The 19,116-nt window shown below is 43.2% G+C and overlaps 1 protein-coding gene across 2 annotated transcripts in view; it reads left to right on the top strand.

The window, feature by feature from the left end:
- DOCK4 (dedicator of cytokinesis 4) overlaps positions 1-19,116 on the top strand; it is a 364,976-nt gene that overhangs the window by 169,735 nt on the left and 176,125 nt on the right. For both annotated transcript variants that reach the window (XM_074341023.1, XM_074341022.1), the window contains exons 6-8: positions 177-325; positions 3,324-3,408; positions 10,324-10,475. In XM_074341023.1, coding sequence (XP_074197124.1) covers positions 177-325; positions 3,324-3,408; positions 10,324-10,475 — 386 coding nt within the window. The remainder of the gene's footprint in view (positions 1-176; positions 326-3,323; positions 3,409-10,323; positions 10,476-19,116) is intronic.

Below are 19,116 nucleotides of genomic sequence, written 5' to 3'. Positions count from 1 at the left end.
GCAGTGAGTGTGTTCACCGACACGCCGGGAAAGTTAGTGTGTCAGTGAAGAATCTGTCCCCAGAGTGGCAAGCACACAGAAGGTGACCTGGACGTGCCCCTCCCTTTCCTCTGGGGTTTCCCCACAGCTCAGTATGGGGACTGACTACTGAGTCTCCCCGTGTGCGTGTTTCCTAGAGGAACGAAGGCGACCTCTTCCACCGGCTGTGGCACATCATGAACGAAATCCTGGATCTGCGACGGCAGGTGCTGGTGGGCCACCTGACCCACGACCGGATGAAGGACGTGAAGCGCCACATCACCGCCCGCCTCGACTGGGGCAATGAGTGAGTACTGGCCAGCGCGGGGCCGTCCCGGGGCGGCTGCACATGGCAGAAGCGGCAGAGGCACGGCCCATTACGCGGTGTTGTTTCCAGAAGACGCCATACGAGCACTTCTGGTTGTCCTCTTTTGGGGATTTAGTGCAAACCGTCACTGCTGGAGCCGAGAACCCCGGACGGGGCTGGTGTGGGCCCCGGGGTGGTGTTTGCTCGCTAGTGCCCTGTGGCCTGAGGTGTGCACGTGTTCACAGACCATGAAATGGTCACGGGCATCAATTAGATGTGGCTTCTGCTCACACGGGTCCTGCTTTCAAACAGGCTTCAGCTTTGGCACGTGTGCTTCCTTTTAACCTCCCCCCTCCACCTCGTGGTCATAGGTCACCTGTGAACCCCAGAGGGTGTCACTGTGCCAACAGCTCCTGGTGAGAGTCTCAGGACCGGTGCTTCGTGGGGCCTTTCTTACTGTCGGGACCTCCTGTACACATCTGTTAGCCGACCTGAGGAGCTGCTTGGCAGAACTCATTGAAAAGCTGCTCTTGACCACCATTTATTTTTAAATAAAACTGGAAGCGACGAAAGTGACAGCCAAGCAGACTAAATAGTCAATCCAGTCACTTAAAGCTCTGATCGTTTACTGAGTATGATGGTTAATGTGTGGGTGACAAATTAGAATGAGCCGGCTTTCGCTGTCATCCTAAGCTTGTCTGGGCTGATGTCCAAGGACGTTAAAAGCACGCCCGCTCCAGAACCTCTGCAGCCGCAGTGGTGTCCATCACTGCCCTTCCCCCAGTTCTTCTTCCTTTTGCCACAAGGCTGATGTTTGAATTTCCAGAGTCAAATTTTCAAAGAAGGAATCTCATTGAGATCCAGTACATGTTATTCCTGTTTAGACTCAGCATGTGACACCGGCCGCTCATAAGCTGCTGGTCAGTCCTTGGATTCATTGTCCTTAGGTCAGGTGTCTACCTGCGGGCCAGTCGGGTGTGACTCTGGAAGGGTAGATGGTCAGGTGACTAGACTGTGAGTGGTCCCCAGCCCTCCCCTCAGTTTCTCATAGAAGGAGCTCTGGGTAAGGTAGGTGCCACGATTTGTGTGTAGTGGGTTATATGTCCTCTCTCTTTGCTGGATTTCTCTCCTCAGCAATATTGAACCAGGGTCAGGTTATGTCGTACATTCTAGCCCAGTGGTTTCTCTCGGGAGGTGATGGAGAATGGGAAACAGACGCTGTCAGAATCCCTGGGGAAGTAGAGCCAGGGTTTGTAGTAGTCAGCTCGGGCTGCCATAAGAAATACCACAGACTAGGTAGATTAAACTACAGACATTTATTTTATCACAGTTCTAGAGGCCAGACGTCCATGATCAAGGTGCCAGCCAGTTTTGTTTCTGGTGAGGGCTCTCTTGTTGGCTTGCAGGAGGCCACCTTCTCACTGTCCTCACCCAGCCTCTCTGTGCTCACACGGAGAAGAGAAATCCCGGTATCTCTTTCTCTTCTTAGGACACCAGTCCTGTTGGATTAGGGCCACAGCCTCATGACCCCATTTAACCTTTACGACCTCCATATGGACCCCTTCTCCAAATACAGTAATATTGAGGTTAGGGCTTCAGCATATAAATTTTGGGAAGATATAATTCAGTCCATCACAGGGGCACATGGGTATTTGCAAAACAAATCACAGTGCTTGTTGTGATATGAAAGTTCAACAAAAATGAAATAATGGGGGTGTGATTTTTTTTTAAGGTTCCCAAGCAGAAACATAATTAAAGAAAATTGAGAAACTATTTTAGTACCTCGAAGACAGCTCCTACCATCAAGAAGGTCACAGTGTTCCAGTCTTCTTAAGAACAAACAATCCCCAGGGTGGCTGGGGAAGTGCCTGGCTTGACATTAGTGCTGAATTAATAAATTCTACTTAGGAAACCTTTAATGAGGGCACAGAATTTCAGGTTTTTTAAGAAAATACAAAAGTAAGAAAGCGGTGGTTGTATAATTGGAAGTGCAATCAATGCAGGAAGGCATTCCATGCTAGAGAGTTATGATGTTGAAGGGATGCAGAATAAATGATCCTCAGAGAACTAAGTCTGAGACCTGGAGTGTGGTAAATGAGGGCAGTCTGGTAGAGAGGTGTTATCTTGGCCTTGACCCTGGGGCATTGGAAAGGCATCGCGAAGCCTTTGGGATGGTCGAGGGTGGTTAAGGAGATGAATAAAATTATATGGCATTGACAGCAGTTGAGTAACGTGGGTGTCTGTTACCAAGGTCATGGAGGGAAACTGGCAGGGTTGTCCTCTTTTCCTCTGTCCCTGTAAGACATTGCAAATCAGTTCCTCTGAGCTTGGAGACAGCCTTCGGATACTTCTCAGCACAGCAAGCCACATGTCGGCTGCCATGAAACCTGACCATTTTGCCACCCCAGATCTAGAACTGTGCTGCCCCAGTTTCTTTCCACTGCCTTTCCTGAGTCTCTCCTAACGTTGGACCCCAGAACTTGCCATGAATGAATGACAACCATGTACACGTTGCCGGCAATTCTCGTTAGAAATGAGTTAGCTCTGGACATAACTAGGTATTTTGGTACCAGGTCAAATCCTAAAGGCCAGACTTCCTTCTCTGCAACTCCATGTTCTAGAACAAAATTATGTCCAGCTCTAATTTCCAGCCCAGTCCAGTGAGGGAGGGTTTCTGTGGAAATAGTTAGTAGGGGGCTGAAGGCTTCTCACCATACAACACCAAGGCCCCCATCGGCAGAGCTCTCCACGGAGAGCGCCAGCCCATCTTCCCTGATTTTCCAGACCTTGTCGTGTCCTGTTTCTCAGCATATGCCCACGGTCCTGCTGAGTTATGTTGGCTTCCCCCATCATGGTGACAAGTAATACAAGGTAAAAAATATGGGTGAGAAAAGCACGGTGGCTGATATAATTTCAAGGTGATAGAGTAAAAAGTAATTATTTTCAATAACTCCAGAAAGGTGACTTTTCTCCCCAACTTTTGCAATTTGTTTTCTAGACAACTAGGACTGGACCTGGTGCCCCGGAAAGAGTATGCAATGGTGGACCCAGAGGACATCAGCGTCACTGAGCTCTACCGATTGGTGGGTACAGGAAACGGCGACTCAGCCTCACTCCTCATTTCAGTTCTGTGGTTTCCATGGCTCTCTTCATACTTGCTTGATTTTGCAAGAACAGGAGGTTCCAGAATACGTTTGGAGCGAGTCAAGAGAATTGGGAGCTGAGGTGACCATGCCCTGAGTACGGAACTGAGACAGTTTACCTGTCTCGGGACATGACGTTCCCCACTTAGCCCTCAACGTCCACGTCCTGGGAAGTAAATCCAAAGAAGTTTTAAGCACATTTGCCAATCTTTGGACTTTTGCCTAGTGTGGGGAAATGCTTACGAATTGCGCAGATTCACCAGTTGGGTTTCAGGACAACGCTGGGACGCATGGCGTCCAGTCCTTTTCACCGACATGGGAGTCCCCTCCCTGCCCCGTCATCCTGCTTGTACAGACACTGGAAGTCGTCTGCTTCTTCTCCAAGCACTGGCCCTGCCCCCCACCCAGCCAGGCCGTCCTTCCTACCAGCTGGGCCTGGGAAATATTCTTAAATACTTGATCATGTCGCCCATCACGGCATCAGCTGTGACTGTGTTCTTTCCTATTTACATGGTAGCTTCACATCCAGTTGTTTGCTTGTTATCTAGGTTCCCCAAATCGGGTCCAATCGGCATTGTATTCTTTATACTTGTATAAAATTCACCTAATCTCTTGATGTCAACTAAGGTCTCTTAAAACCCCAAATCAGACAAGAAGGTGGTTGGGAAGGGCTTTCCAAAGCCACTCCCCCAGCAGGAATTTTACTCTGCTCTAGTTCTGCTCCATCTTACTGTAATGTTCCTAGGAGGAGCATGTGTGGTAAGTAGTGGACTCCTTTTCAGAAGATCCTGCCTCTTTTGGGGTACCTTTCTAAGCCTACAGTCATTTTCCTAGACCAGTGGAATGTTCTTGAGCTGAGATTATTTGTATCTGGAAAACATTGGGGAAAATCATCAGGAAGTCCATCAGGGCCCTGTCTGATTTGGGGAAGCCGTTCTTTGTACCCTTTCGGTGTTTTTCCTTAATCATTGATCTGTTCAGATTATCTACACCTCATTGTAGCTGTTGAAATAAATTCTGGTTTTGTGGAGGACCTCTTTACCCTGAGCTTCCGCAGAGGGACGTTTCGTGCTGTGCGTCTCTATGGCGGCGGCGGTCCTGGGCGAGTGTGTAGCATATCATGAGGACACAGTTAACATCAGCTGCGGGGAAAAGGAAGGCAAGAGGATTCTGAGTTAAAGCCCTCACTGCTCCTTAGATTTTATAACAAATTAAACTTGTATATTTTATTTGTCAGTCACGTCCTCTCATGGGACACTTTCATTGTTGAATATCATATTTTGTCCCTCATTTTTTAAAAATCTCTCACTCAATTTGTAGCTTTTTTGCTTTGGAGGGGGCACTGTCTCTCATACTTCTTCTATCATGCCCAGGTCATCCTGGATTGGTGCTTGGGGCTTAGTGAGCAGTCAGTGTTTTTGAGGGCATTCTAGTATTATGGGAAGACCATGGGGTTTAGATCCAAACAACAAGATTCGACTTCCATTTCTTCCTTTTACCAGAGCTGTGGTCTTGCACCTATTGCTTAATCTCTCAGAGCCTCAGTTTCTGCATCTGTGAAATGGGAGGATTCTAGCATGATTTTTTATGGAGATTAAGAAATGAATATAGAACGCCTGTCCTTGACAGATTATGTTTACAAAGCACCTAAGCATTCATTCGATTTTCATTTCTTTCTCGTCTTTATTTTATCCTTATCAGACAGGCAAGATGGCAAGAGTAATTGATACCTTGTATGCTAAACTTAAGATTAGATTTGGCTGTATTCAGTGACATGAATAAATAATAGAAGCCTAGATGTGATAGAAATGTATTTCTCTCTCTCACAATATGCAAGTCCGGAGGCAGGAATTTCTGGACTTCTTTGTGGTTTCACGACATCAGAAGTCGATGAGTGGCTTCCATAATCAAGAATACTTCAAAGAACAATACAGCTGCAAGAGCTCTAGCCATTGCATCTGCTCTCCAGCAGTAGGAAGGAGAAAGCTCCTTCTCAGTTGATTCAATTAGTTTAATGAACCTTCCTGGAGATTCCACATAACACTTGGTCTTCTGTCTCATTGACAAGAACACAGTCACATCCCCATATGTAGGTAGGGATGTCACATATTTGATAAGCTACTAATCATGTCTGACACAAATACATGATCTTTACCTAGTCTCATTTTGTGTGCTGGTAATTTTATCTCTGTTCTTTTCACTTAATGTCATATATGCGGTGGCAAATTGATTGCATCTTTCAACATTCCAATTTGTTAGTGGTGCTGGGAGTGCCATGTTGATAAGATGTGAGGGTCACATCTGGGCTGTGATTGATTGGCAATGTCTGCTCTGGGTGGGAAAGGACTACCATTAATTTACAATGACTGCCCTGGGAGGTCTTTTTGTTTTCGGGTTTTTTGTTTTTGTTTTTTTAAGTATGTTATAGCTCAAATTCTAGTCTACAGTCTTCATTTTACAAATGGGGAAATAAAACGTTGTGATTTTACATGAAAATTTAATTTCTCCTCAGTAATGGTTGCATTGTACTGTTTCTAAAGCAAAGAAAACAGCCCAAGGAAAACCCAGATGATTGTAAGTGTCAGAAGGACACGTTATCATCTTTAAGGCAGCTTCCAGTTCCCGTTTCTGTCCTGGCCTAGAGTATCAGGGTATCTGTAGCACTAGCTGTCTTCTCTATTGACTTCCAGGCACCACCACCAATCCTTTCTTGGTGGGGTTTTGGCCATTTATTATCACTTGTGAATCAAGGACCACGGCATGGAGGGAAAATGCCCCAACAGAGAATGTTTGATTAATTGCTGCCATGTCTCTTTTTTTCCTATATTTTCTGTGTGTCATATTCAAAACACAGTTAGCATCTCACTAAACCCATATTGCATCATTTAAAAAACTAGTCTTGCTTTAGGGCTTGATGGCCTTGTTAGCAGATCTTTCTCACCTACCTGTGTTCATCTAAGCAGTGAAAAGTGCAAAGCCTCACAGTGTTAACATATGTCCATTTGGAAGGTTTGGTTTACTGTCAAAGGCCAGATTTCAATCCTTCTATGAATGAAGAGAACCTTATTAGCTGGATTCTCTGGTTATTTGTGCATGCACAGTATCTTCTTAGGAACCTTTATTGGTTTATAAGATCATGTTACCTGGTTGTTTTGTGATCCTTTGTGGGTAGAACACTGGCTTTCAAAAGAGGCAATTCCCCTTCCCCCGATTAGGGGATATTTGGCAACCTATGAAAACACTTTGGGTTTTCACAGTTGTGGATGGTGAGGGACAGGGCTGGGGTGAGAAGCTTCTGGCATCCGGTGGGTAGAGGCCAGAGAAAGCTGCTGAACGTCTTACAAAGCCCAGGACAGCCCCCGCAAGAGACAAATATCCAGCCCAATTTGTCAGCAGTGTTCAAGTTGAGAGCTTGAGGGAAACGACTTACCCAGGAACTAATGCATAGATGAAGATTAAACATTTGCATCACTCAATAAATCTTTGGACTGAATCTGTTTATTTTCCTAAACAAAGGTCCAGCTGAACTGTAAGCACATTTATGTAGGTGCGTTTGCAACGACAAATTATTTCGGAGATGGATTTTTGTCTGTATATTAGCTCCCAAATTATAGCTCTTGAAGTGTGAGCATGCCTTGTAATTTTGTTATTGTAGCAATATTTTCACAGAGCTATTTTTGGCAGTTCCCCACAGTAGTGAACTACCAAGAGATGAGCAAGTCATTATAATCTGCTTAAGTCCAAACCCTCCCCAGACCTGGAGGAATGGTGGGTGAGGGGAGAGCGTGCGCGTTGGGAGGACCCATGTCACAGGGACAGAGGCTGAAATCTGGCAGGCTTATTAGCAGCATGCATGCGAAGACCAGAGATTCCAAGGCACTGATTATATAAAAGCTACAACAGTACATTTCCATTCAGCTGCGATTTGCATCTCTGCACATGATGTCAGTCTGTGAATCTCAACCCTCATTGCACTTTACAGTCACCTGGGGAGCTTTTAAAACGACCACTGTCTGGAGCCCCATCCCCTGGAAATTCTCATTTAATTGTTGTGGGATAGGACCTGGTCATAAGTATTTTTTAAAAGCTCTCTTGGTGATTCTAAAGTGCAGCCAAGGTTGAGAACCACTGAGCTGGATATATTGGATTCTTTGCATGAGTAAGGGAGCTAATTTTTCCCCTCAGTTTTCAGTGAATGTAACAGTTGATCTGGGAAATTGGCAATGTTTGATGTGAAGACCAGACACCTTTTTTTGATGTCCGTTCTTTTCATAAGGTTTGTATATTTGTTTCTCCAGCCTTAGCCTTTCATAGGCGTTCATGTCTTCCTAGTAGTTTGTGCTTGTTACCCTGAACTTTGAAGTGAATCAGTAAATAAGTTGGCAGCTTCTGTGGAAAAACAAAACAAAAGTTTTGTGAGTTAAAGAAATGTAGTTTTATGAATGTATTATATGATGCTGCTTCTGCCCTGGTTAAAACTTTTAAAAGCACAAAATAGATCAACCTTCATAGAAAACAGTCAGAACTATGCTTTTTTCTATAGTTAGAATATTTTTCTGTAGAGACTTTTTTCTAGTAATTACGGCCAACATATAGCACAAGGGTGACTTCCATGTTAAAAGAAAAAGGAACCTTCTCTCCACTGTGTAGAGAAGTGTCCAGATTACCTGTTGGGTATACAGTTTAGTCAATTGCATTTCTTTAACCACTTTTTGAATAGTTCAAATTAAAAGATAAAAGCATGACAAAAATCTGGTGATTTTATGCTGTTGCATTTACAAGTGTAAATTTACATGACGTCTTTTTCTTTTTTGGGGGGCCTTCAAATGGTGGTCAGTCCGCAGTTATTGAACTGTACTTAGAAGCATAAAAAGCTGGCTAATGTAGAAATGGGGTTAAGGACCTCAACCCTAAGCAAAGGACGTGATTTGTTGACTGTGGAGTTAAAATCCCTGAGCTATTCTTTTTTTAACTGTCAAGTGAGTCAGAAGAGATGGCCTCATCGGGAGTCTGTGTTCTGAATGGTCTTGCACGATCTCATCGCCTGCCCTGTTAATACACAGCCTTTGCCTGTGTTCCCTCTAGTCTTACCATTAATCCGCCACTCAAAGCCTGGTGTAACAACAGGCTGGACCATGAACTGTTTGTAACTGGTCCAAGCGCAAGAAAGACGAGTAAATGTTTAGAAGCGTTTATAACGTTTTGACATTACCATGACATTTTCACTATATATGGTGAAAGGATTGCTCTCCTAGTGGATTGGCGGTTGACATGCCTGTCCTTTTGCTGCAGGTAGTTTAAGAGGCACTGTCCAGGGGATTCATGATTCCTGCTTACACTTCAGCTCTCGGCTACAGTGTCACTTTCCAGGAAGCCTTCTCTGACTGCCCAGAGACAGCTTGGTCCCTTACAGAGTCTCATGGCAATCCTGTGCTTCCCTCTGTTCATCACAACTGCGGTGATGCCCGTGTTTGTTGACATCTGCTCCCCTAGTAGATACGCTCCAGGAAGGCATAGGCTGTTCATGTTTTCACTCATCGTTGCATTCGCAGTGCTGAATGAATGATCGTCCCCATGTTCTCTTCAGCTCTGGAACTTTGGGTGGTACTTTTCCTCTCTCAACTTGTGGGGGAGCTCTTACTTCCGGTCCTGCCACCCAGGTGTCACCTAGGCTGGCTGTGTTGAGGACAGAAATGACAGATGGGTACAGATGCTTGTCCCAGCTTTAGCTACCTCACTGGCTTTCCGAGGTCGGCCTCCCGAAAGGACCACGGCGCGCTAGAAACATTTACTTGCTCTAGTCGTTGAATATCATTTGCCACAGCCTGTCTCAGAAAACAACTAGAATTTTACAATTAGTTTACTTTAAGAAAACTTTCAATTATAGGAAATGAGAAGTCATAGCTGCATTGTTTAGCTACCATCAATGAAACGATCATTAGATTATAATTTAGTCTGACGTTTCAATGATGACTAATTTGTTCTCACCCGGGAGTTGACAAGGAAACAGCAGAATGCTTGGAACTTCATGCTTCTTGAACCTGCTGAGTTGGTATCCTTTTAACATTAATGATTAAAAAAACAAATTCTTAGAGCAAGATTCCTTGATGGTTTGCAAACCTCATAGTTTATTATTTTAGAAGGTGAGAGAAAATTTGGAATTTAACGTCAACTAGATACCAAATCCACAGCAAAAAAAAAATATACAGACGGTACTCGACTTACACTGGTTTGACTTAAGATTTTTTTTTCCAAATTTTATGATGGTGTGAAAGCAAGATGCATTCAGTAGAAACTGTGCTTGGAGTTTTGAATTTTGATTTTTCCCCGGGGGGAGTGGTACAGGGTACATACTCTCTCGTGATGCTGGACAGCGGCCTGGAGCCGCAGCTCTCAGTCAGCCAGGCGACCACCAGGGTCAACAGCTGATACCTCACAGTGTCCTGCATCGCCAGCGGTTTGGGAATATTGTGTTTTGTGTTTTCACATCCCATCATGTCTATAAGACGCCCATCTGTCTCTCTGCTTCTGGTGAGAAAAAGAGGAAGAGGAGGAAGCAATGACTCTTGAGCTGAAACTCAAGATAATGGCCCAGCTGTGGGCTAATGGGAGAGTTGAGCCCGTGTAAGGTGGCCAGGCTGAGCTGTGATGTGCGGCAGGTCAGGTGTATTAAATGCATTTTGACTTACGGTCCTTTGCACTTATGATGGGTGTGTCGGGACGTAGCCCCGTCATAAGTCGAGCATCAGTGGAGCACAGGACGTCATGATCGCAGTGCAGCTCCCTGGTTGTTGGGTTCCATTACTTTCTTCAGTCCATGCTGACCATTTTTTTTTTTGGGGGGGTGTCCTTCAGATGGAGCATCGACATCGCAAGAAAGACACCCCCATGCAGGCCAGCAGTCACCACCTGTTCGTGCAGATGAAGAGCCTCATGTGCTCTAACCTGGGAGAGGAGCTGGAGGTCATCTTCTCGCTCTTTGACAGTAAGGAGAATCGACCCATCAGGTAACTGCACGTGGAGGTGTGGCTTGGAGCTCTCAGTGTTGGAATCGTGGGTATTTGTAATTGGCAAGCGTTAGACTATATGACTGTGTGTCCTCTTTCCCTCTGTCGGTGTCAATTTTCTCGTCTCTAGACCCCTGTGAGGTCTAAGCTTCCTGTCCTTTGGAGGCTTCCAGCAAAGTAGGATGGGAGAGGCATGCAAAAGTTCTTTGAAACACTCCAAAGGGCTGTGGAACTGAAACCATTATTAGTAAATGAAGGTGTGGCATTGATATGGGGTCGATTGTTTGTTCAGTTACTTTGTATTGATAATTCAAGGGAGATACACTATCTCTAACATCTGAAGTTTGTTTGCTTATCAAGGTCAACACATTGTACTTTTCACATTTTCAGTAAACAATTACATTATTCTTACCCGTCTGGCTCAAATGGTATCAAGAGATGACTGAAACACTTTAAAGTTTCAGAGAGGTGAAATGATAAACCGTTTTCTCGTATTTGTACACACGTACATATTTTTTTCCTTAGCACTTTGAGTCTTACCTGTAGCTGTTCTCGTATGACGAGCTTCCAATATTTATTAATAGGAAGCACTTACAGTGGATGTTTCTGTGTGCCTTAAACTTTTTCATATAGTTGTTTTAAAGTTGAGAACAACACACACCATCTTTTACATTAAAGTGTTTAAATTTAATTTAAATTGTATCATAGAACTCACACATAATGACCCAATGATACCATGCTTTAATAAAACACATATTAAAATAAATGCTGACAATTTTTAAGTAACACTGAGCCACATGTTACTTAACAGTCTTGGAGTATATTTCTTTTCTGGTAAAAAAAAAAAAGTATTTTTTTTCCCCATAGTAAATATGCATGAAGTTTATTTTTAATGAATTTATAGCCACAAAATGTTTGGAGAATTAATTTATGTTTATCATCACCTATTGGTAAGTGTACTTTCTATTTCTTGACTGTGTCCATAGAATTGAAGGGTGGTGTTTTGTGCAGCAAGGACAGAATTTATGAGGTGTGGAAATAACAATGTTATATAGTTTCAAAATCTACTTTACACTGTTGGAGGAGATGAAGCAGGGAGTTAGACCACCGTTCCCCTTTTACAAATGAGCACTACTTACATGGGAAGATAAAGGCAGGACAAACGAATCTAAGTTATAGCTTCGCACTTGCTTTAGAAATGTGGGAGGTCATTTAGGGAGAACACCTGCTTACATGGGGAAGTGTGTCTTAGCGAGCGTGGCTTCTAGGTAGTTCAGTCTGACAAAGAACTTCATAACAGTGTCTGCATGATACATGGTCTCTAACATTTAACAAACTATATGGATGTAAAAGGAAGAAACAGTCACGCTTTTGCTCGTTCCTGTGAAGCTAACATTTCTAGGAATACAAATACCCCGTTGCCACTAATGTTTACACTGCATTAATTTAGGAGTATTAGCTTGTCTCTCAGTTTTGTCTTATTATACACATTTTCAAAATTTCTAAAACATTGTTTTTAGGTTTTGATCAACAAAGTGCCCCTTGTTTTATTTCTCTTTACTTGCTGAAAGTAGGGGGAAAAAGTGGGTTATTTTGGGTGCATGATCCCCAAAATATTATATGTTTGGTCCCCAAGTTCAGGCTAGGAGCTAGACATTTTTACTGCTCTGTAACATGGTTGGGCTACCATATGTGCCTGCCTCCCGCTCCCTTACCCACTTTCCGTTTCCTCTTCTTTCCCGTCTCTCCCTCCCCCTGCCTCTTCCTGCTTCAGCTCCATGGCCCTCCCCCTCCCTTTCCCTCTGTCACACACGCATGCTCCTCTGTTATCCCACCTGATATGTAATGACCCTAGGACACACCAAGCCTGGATCCCCCTCCCCTGCTGCTACTGTCTGAGTTGGCCCCACCGCTCACTTCCCAATGCATAAGCACCATAAAGGCCATTGGCACAGGAATGCCTAAGAATGAAAATACATGTCACTAGGTGTTTGGAACAGTCTCGGGTTTATTTGCTTGACTTTCTGAGGCCTGGGGCAGCACAGCGATGGTTCTTTTAGGGAGTGTTTAGAACCTCACTATGTGTAGCTTGGTTCAGACAGCCCAGGGCAGCAGCAAGCGGCTCTTACCTTTTGAAGAGGGAGTGGGCTGCACAGGTCTGCAGACCTGGCTTCATTCTTGCCTCTGCACTTGATCGCTGCTGCTTTGACCCTTCACTTACTCCCTCTGGCTCTTCCTTCGTCTCAAAACTGGTGACCAGTCTTGCTTCCTTCATTGCCCGTGGCGTAGCTAATGAGTGTAAAGTATTTGCATCTTCTCAGGAGACTGTAAGTGTAAGATGCGATTCTGAGGCATTGTTGTGTTTCTTCTTATGCCCACCCATGTGCCATGTGGGATGTGTGGGTATTTAAAATCATTGTGTATTACTTTTTTGCATTTTTATTTTAGAAGATTTCATATATATACATATATAGTGTCATGAAACCTCACTGCTTCTACTACTTCCACTGTTACCAACTTGGGACTGACCTTTTTTGTTTTTTCTTTAAATTAAAGTTTATTGGGGTGACAATTGTTAGTAAGGTTACATAGATTTCAGGTGTACAATTCTGTAATACATCATCTATATCTCACATTGTGTGTTCACCACCCAGAGTAAGTTCTCCTTCCATCACCATGTATTGGACCCATTTACCCTCATCTACAACCCCCCTACCCCCTTACCCTCTGGTAACCACTAAACTATTGTCTGTGTCTATGAGTTTGTGTTCTTTCAGTTGTTTGTCTTGTTCTTTTGTTGTTTTCGGTTTATATAGCACGTATCAGTGAAATCATATGGTTCTCTGCTTTTTCTGTCTGACTTATTTCGCTTGGCATTATAATCTCAAGATCCAACCATGTTGTCACAAACGGTCCTATTTCATCCTTTCTTACTGTTGAATAGTATTCCATTGTGTATATACCACAACTTCTTTATCCATTCATCTATCGAAGGACATTTTGGTTGTTTCCATGTCTTGGCCACCGTGAATAAAGCTGCAATGAACATTGGACCACGTTTGTCTTTATGGATAATGTTTTCAGATTTTTTAGGTAGATCCCCAGGAGAGGGATTGCTGGGTTATATGGTAATTCTATTCGTAATTCTTTGAGGAACCTCCACACTGCTTTCCATAATGGCTGCACCAGTCTGCGTTCCCACCAACAGTGTATAAGGGTTCCTTTTTCTCCACAGCCTCTCCAACACTTGTTACTATTTGTCTTGTTGATGATAGCCATTCTGACCGGGGTGAGGTGATATCTCATTGTGGTTTTTATTTGCATTTCTCTGATGGTTAGTAATGTTGAGCATTTTTTCATAAGTTTATTTGCCATTTGTATGTCCTCTTTGGAGAAATGTCTCTTCAAGTCCTCTGCCCATTTTTCAATTGGGTTGTTTGTTTTTTTGTTGTTGAGTTGCATGAGTTCCTTGTATATTTTGGATATTAGCCCCTTATCAGAGGCATTGTTTGCAAAAATCTTCTCCCATTCAGTTGGTTGCCTCTTTATTTTGTTGATGGTTTCTTTTGCTGTGCAGAAGCTTTTAAGTTTCATATAGTCCCATTCATTTATTTTAGCTTTTGCTTCCCTTGCCTTTGGAGTCAAATTCATAAAATGCTCTTTGAACTCAAGGTCCGTAGGTTTAGTTTCATGTTTTCTTCTATGCAGTTTATTGGTCTTATGCTTAAGTCTTTGATCCATTTTGAATTAATTTTGGTACATGGTGACAAATAGCAGTCCAGTTTCATTCTTTTGCACGTGGCTTTCCAATTCTGCCAGCATCATTTATTGAAGAGGCTGTCTTTTCTCCATTGTGTGGTTTTTGCTTCTTTGTCAAAAATTATCTGTCCATATTTATGTTGGCCATATTACCCAAAGCAATATACAGATTTAATGCTACCCCCATCAAAATCCCAATGGCATATTTTAAAGAAATAGAACAAAAAACCATCAGATTTGTTTGGAACCACAAAAGACCCCGAATAGCCAAAGCAATCCTAAGAAAAAAGAACAAGGCTGGAGGTATCACACTCCCTGACTTTAGCTTATATTACAGGGAAACAGTAATCAAAACAGCATGGTATTGGCAGAAAAACAGATACACAGACCAATGGAATGGAATTGAGAACCCAGAAATAAACCCACATAAATACTGACCTTCTTTTAACCACATCCCCTTTCAGTCTTACCCCTTTTCAGTCTTTCCCTTTGCCCCAAGATTATTTGGAGGTAAATCCCTGACATAATATTATTTGCAAATGTAAATATTTCCCTGAAAAAGGGAACCTAAAGAAATGACCATCTGAAACATTAATATTCCCTTAACATCATCAACTATCTATTTCCACTCAGTATTCAGATTTCCCCTGTTGACTCATACATACTGTTTTACAAATTCCAAGTAAATTCTTTGTATTTTACAAGATCCAGATAAGGTCCATATGTCGCAGCTGGTGGAGAAGTCTCTTAAGTTACTTTTCACCTATGGTTTCCCTCTTCCACTCCCTCCTAGTTCCTTGTAATTTATTTGTTGAAGAACGCTGGTCACTTTTTCAGAGTTTAAAGTCCAATTCAGTGAAAATTAGTGGAGAAAAGATGGTATAATGAAGTGAATGCTTTTGCTGTTAAATAAGATCGTTAGAGCTGCAATTTACAAAAACATACAGTCTGTATAATCCTGATGACATTGGCCTGACCCCTGGTCTCAGGAAGTTACCTTTTGCAGGTGCAGGTGGTGGGGCCATGGTGTGCACAGCCTGCGGAGGTGTGGTTAGGAAAGGTGGATGGTTATCCCTCTCACAAGGCAGACAACTGTTAGGATGGGTTTTTAAAAATCTTCCCCCCATGAGGAAGTTTATTGAGCACTAACCATCTGCCAGACTGCATTCTAAATGTGTGAAATACTGTGGAGAAAGGGAAAAAAAGAAAACCCTTCCATCCCCTGGATCTTTTGGCTGGTGGAAGAATGAAATTGACATGAGAGAGTAACAAGAGAAAATCTGATTTTGTGCGCATGAGAACCCCACATATGTGAGAGGTTCGGAAACAGAAAGGGGAAATGAGGGCTAGATGACATTCTGAGCGAACGATGAGGCGAAGCACCTTAGAATTTCAGGTCGTTGCAAGGCGATAGGAAGAGCAGCTGTTCCGTAACGAGTACTTTGCCCTGCCCTATAGATGGTCGAAAAGGTCATCTCTGATCATCTCTCATTCTGGGCAAGGCTCCGAATTCAAGGTTTTCTAGGTAGTTGTGGGGGTGGGGGGTAGTCTCTCTTGAGCCCGCAGGGTCTTGGCTGCCCTTTGCTGAGAATAATCCGCATACCACAGAGGCGCATTCTGGGTAATCGTTCTGAACGTTGCCTCATTTTATCAGCACCGATTTTCTAGGTGAGGAAGCCACGCACACCAAGTTAACTGCCCAAGCTTACAGAGAAACTGGCAACAGGCATCCCAAGCGGCAGTCGGGCCCCAAGGCCCACCCTCTGAATCTCCACACGCAGCCCATGGCTTTGGCCACCTTTGTCCTCATCGGCCTCAGGACGCGTCTGAATGTATAGTTGAGTAGGATTTTATTGGCCAGAGTTAGGGCTTCAATGATGGCTGGTCTTCATAAGTTGTTATAAATTGTTGAGAATGATGACATGGGAACTAGTATAGGGCCTCAGAAACATTCTGTGCTCTGGAAATGGGTTTTCCAAATGGAGTCCTTCTCCAGATATGTTAAGAAGAGCAGAGTAGTGGCAGCCCTGTGTGTGTCAGCGATTAAAATCTTAGATTCAGTACTTGCAGGTGTCAAATGCAAAGGGAGCGAACATGTGCCAATTATCCCCTTGCCTTTCACTCAGTGGGACAGTGAAGCATGTGACATCTCCTCAGCACCAGGAAGGGTACAGTTTCTGACCAAAACTTAAATTGTCATTGAAATTGAACCATATTTAGAAAACCCATTAATTTCACCTCACAACCATTTCTGCCTGAGGGTGGCCGAGAACGGGAGGCCTAGGAGCCCGTGGTGGCACCTCTGCTGTCCCAATGCAGGCTGTTCTGACGACATTTCGCTCACTGAACCTACCCCACACTTTTCCAGTTTGCCTCCCTCAGTTGTTTGTGTAAGGACACCAGCCCAGGGCCCCCTGCAGGCCCAGCTAGATGACACTCAACTATCAGCAAAATAGCCAGAATTTATTTATTTGAGTAATGTACAGCTTTGATATAATTTCTCACTATAAAAGATAATTTATTAGTAAAAAAAAAAAGTTTTCCAACTTATGTTTCATATGAGTAAAATATTTTTAGAGGACATGTATCTGACTGAGAGGTTGTCATTTCCACGTCCACAAGGTATAGCTGGAAAAGTCAGGGACTCATTTCCCTAGGTAACAGCTGTAATTTTATTTTATTTTAATTTATTTATTAAAACAACAACAATAATAAAACACTTACATAATGCTTACGATGTGCTAGGTACTGTTCTAAGCTCTTTAAAAAACACTAACTTATTTCCCCTTGTAACCACCCTATGTGGTAGGTACTATTAAGATCCCCATATTTTTATAGATGGGGAAACTGAGCCATAGAGAGGTTAATAACTTGCCCAGGGCTGCACAGCCTCCTGTAGTGGAGCTGGTATTTTATCGTGCTCAGTATTTGTAACCACTGTTGTATACCCATTCTCATCTTCAATATTTATAATGTTCTATATTCATCTTTAATCAGTTCTTATGCAGTGTATAGTAAGGGGTCTGGTAAGAGGTGTTTTGCTTGTTTGTTTTTTCAGAAACGAGAGTGAAAGGGGCTTGAGAGTGTTAAGAACTGACAGGAAGGGCCCAGGGGTGTGGTAATGGCCACAGTCTGGGAGAGGGGACGTCACTGTTGGACCAAGGTCTCTTAGGCACCAGGAAACAAGCTTGAGATTGCAGGTGGGGATTAGGCATGGGCCCGAGGAAGGGACAAAGTGTGTGGATGAGCATAAACCGAGGCATAGCATTGGGAATATCAGGGTATTGCATAGAAAGGAATCAAACGACGTCACATGATATGCTGCAAGTGTCTCCTTTGTCTTGCACTTGAGATTGGCTGTTGCACTATTTGGAATAGAAATAGTCCGTGTGTGTGTGCTTTCCAGAGCCTGAGCAACTAGGAATTTTGTATTAAGTCTTACCTTTCACATGTTGATGACAGGGGCCAGTGAAAACAACACAGCTCACTGGTTGCCTACCTCCCTTAAAACTTCCATGACTTTGCTGGTGTATTCTAAGGCTGCATTTACCTATCTTGTAAATTTGTTTCAGGGCTAGTCCAGCACTGTATTTCATTCTCATCAGAGAATATTTTTAATAGGGCCTGAGCGTCACCAGTGGGTGTAACTAAGCTCGCTCTAGGGCTGCTCATGTGTACAAGCTTCTGGCAGAGGCTTTCACTTGAGAAACTAGCAGCAGGATAGCACTTCTGGGAAAAGTCTTATCCTGGTGGTTAAATACAAAAAGTCTTATCCTAAGAGTTTAATTAAGTTTACTTTCTGCTGGTACCTTATTCACATACTTCTCTGAAGTTACGTATTATATTTTTTTCCTACCATTATACAGCTAAACTCTCCATTTTGTTTGAGATTCTTCATTTGTATGTGCATTTTACATGGCCTATAATTACCTCCTTTTCAATAAATCATTTCAATTTTGTCACTGAAGAAAAATATAACTGGTGTATATTATTGGTGAGGCACAGGTATTTTTTAGTGTGTGCTCATCCTGAACTCCAAAACAGAGCTAAATTTCTCTCCATCCTGTGTCTTCCTGCATCTTGCACAGGCACCACTGTAGAGTATGTTAGAGCCCAGGCTCTGGATTTAGAGGGTCCAGGTTCAAATCCTGGCTTTGCCAAGCAGTGGCTACATCAGGTTGGGCGATTTTCTCTTATGTGTTAACTGAAGATAATAATGGTACTTTCCTCATTGGGGATTAAATGAGATAATACATACACTTCGTAGTATATTGCTGGACACATGATAATTGATCAGTAAATCTTAGCTATTATCATGGTGAGGATTTTTAAAAACCAAAACAGGAGCTATACATTAACATAACCAGAAATGATATATGGTGTTCAGTCTCGGATTCCTGAAGAAATCAGATATTCCAAGGAATTATTGTTGATGCTTTAGGTATATGTCATTATATATGAGTTGAAAATAATATTGTTGATAATGTATTGGGCAAAACTTAAGGGCTGTTTTCCTGATGGCCTAGGACCTTTGGTAGTCTATAACACGTACATGAGCTTTCACTCATCTATAAAGCAAAATAGGCAATTGTGACAAGATTCATATTCTGTGAGAGGAAATACCTTCTAAGCCTCAGCGAAAGTCTGTGTCTATTTGAGGGCCACCTTCCAGGAACCTCTGAATTAGTAGAGGTCCGTCCTCCCAAAGGTGAGGGGATTCTCCAGTCACCTGAATGTACTGTGACCTTTAACCATCCGTGTTCATCATTCACTCATCACACAGGTGCATACAAGAACTGTTGTGTGCCAGCAGTACGACGCCCAACTGGAGATGCAGAGGTGAACCCTGGAGCAAGTGGCAGGAGGGGTCTGGGGCACAAGG

Source organism: Rhinolophus sinicus, linkage group LG09, assembly GCF_036562045.2.
Source record: "Rhinolophus sinicus isolate RSC01 linkage group LG09, ASM3656204v1, whole genome shotgun sequence".
NCBI lineage: Eukaryota > Metazoa > Chordata > Mammalia > Chiroptera > Rhinolophidae > Rhinolophus > Rhinolophus sinicus.
The sequence above is the reverse complement of the archived record's forward strand: the minus strand, read 5'-3'. Positions and strand labels throughout refer to the sequence as shown.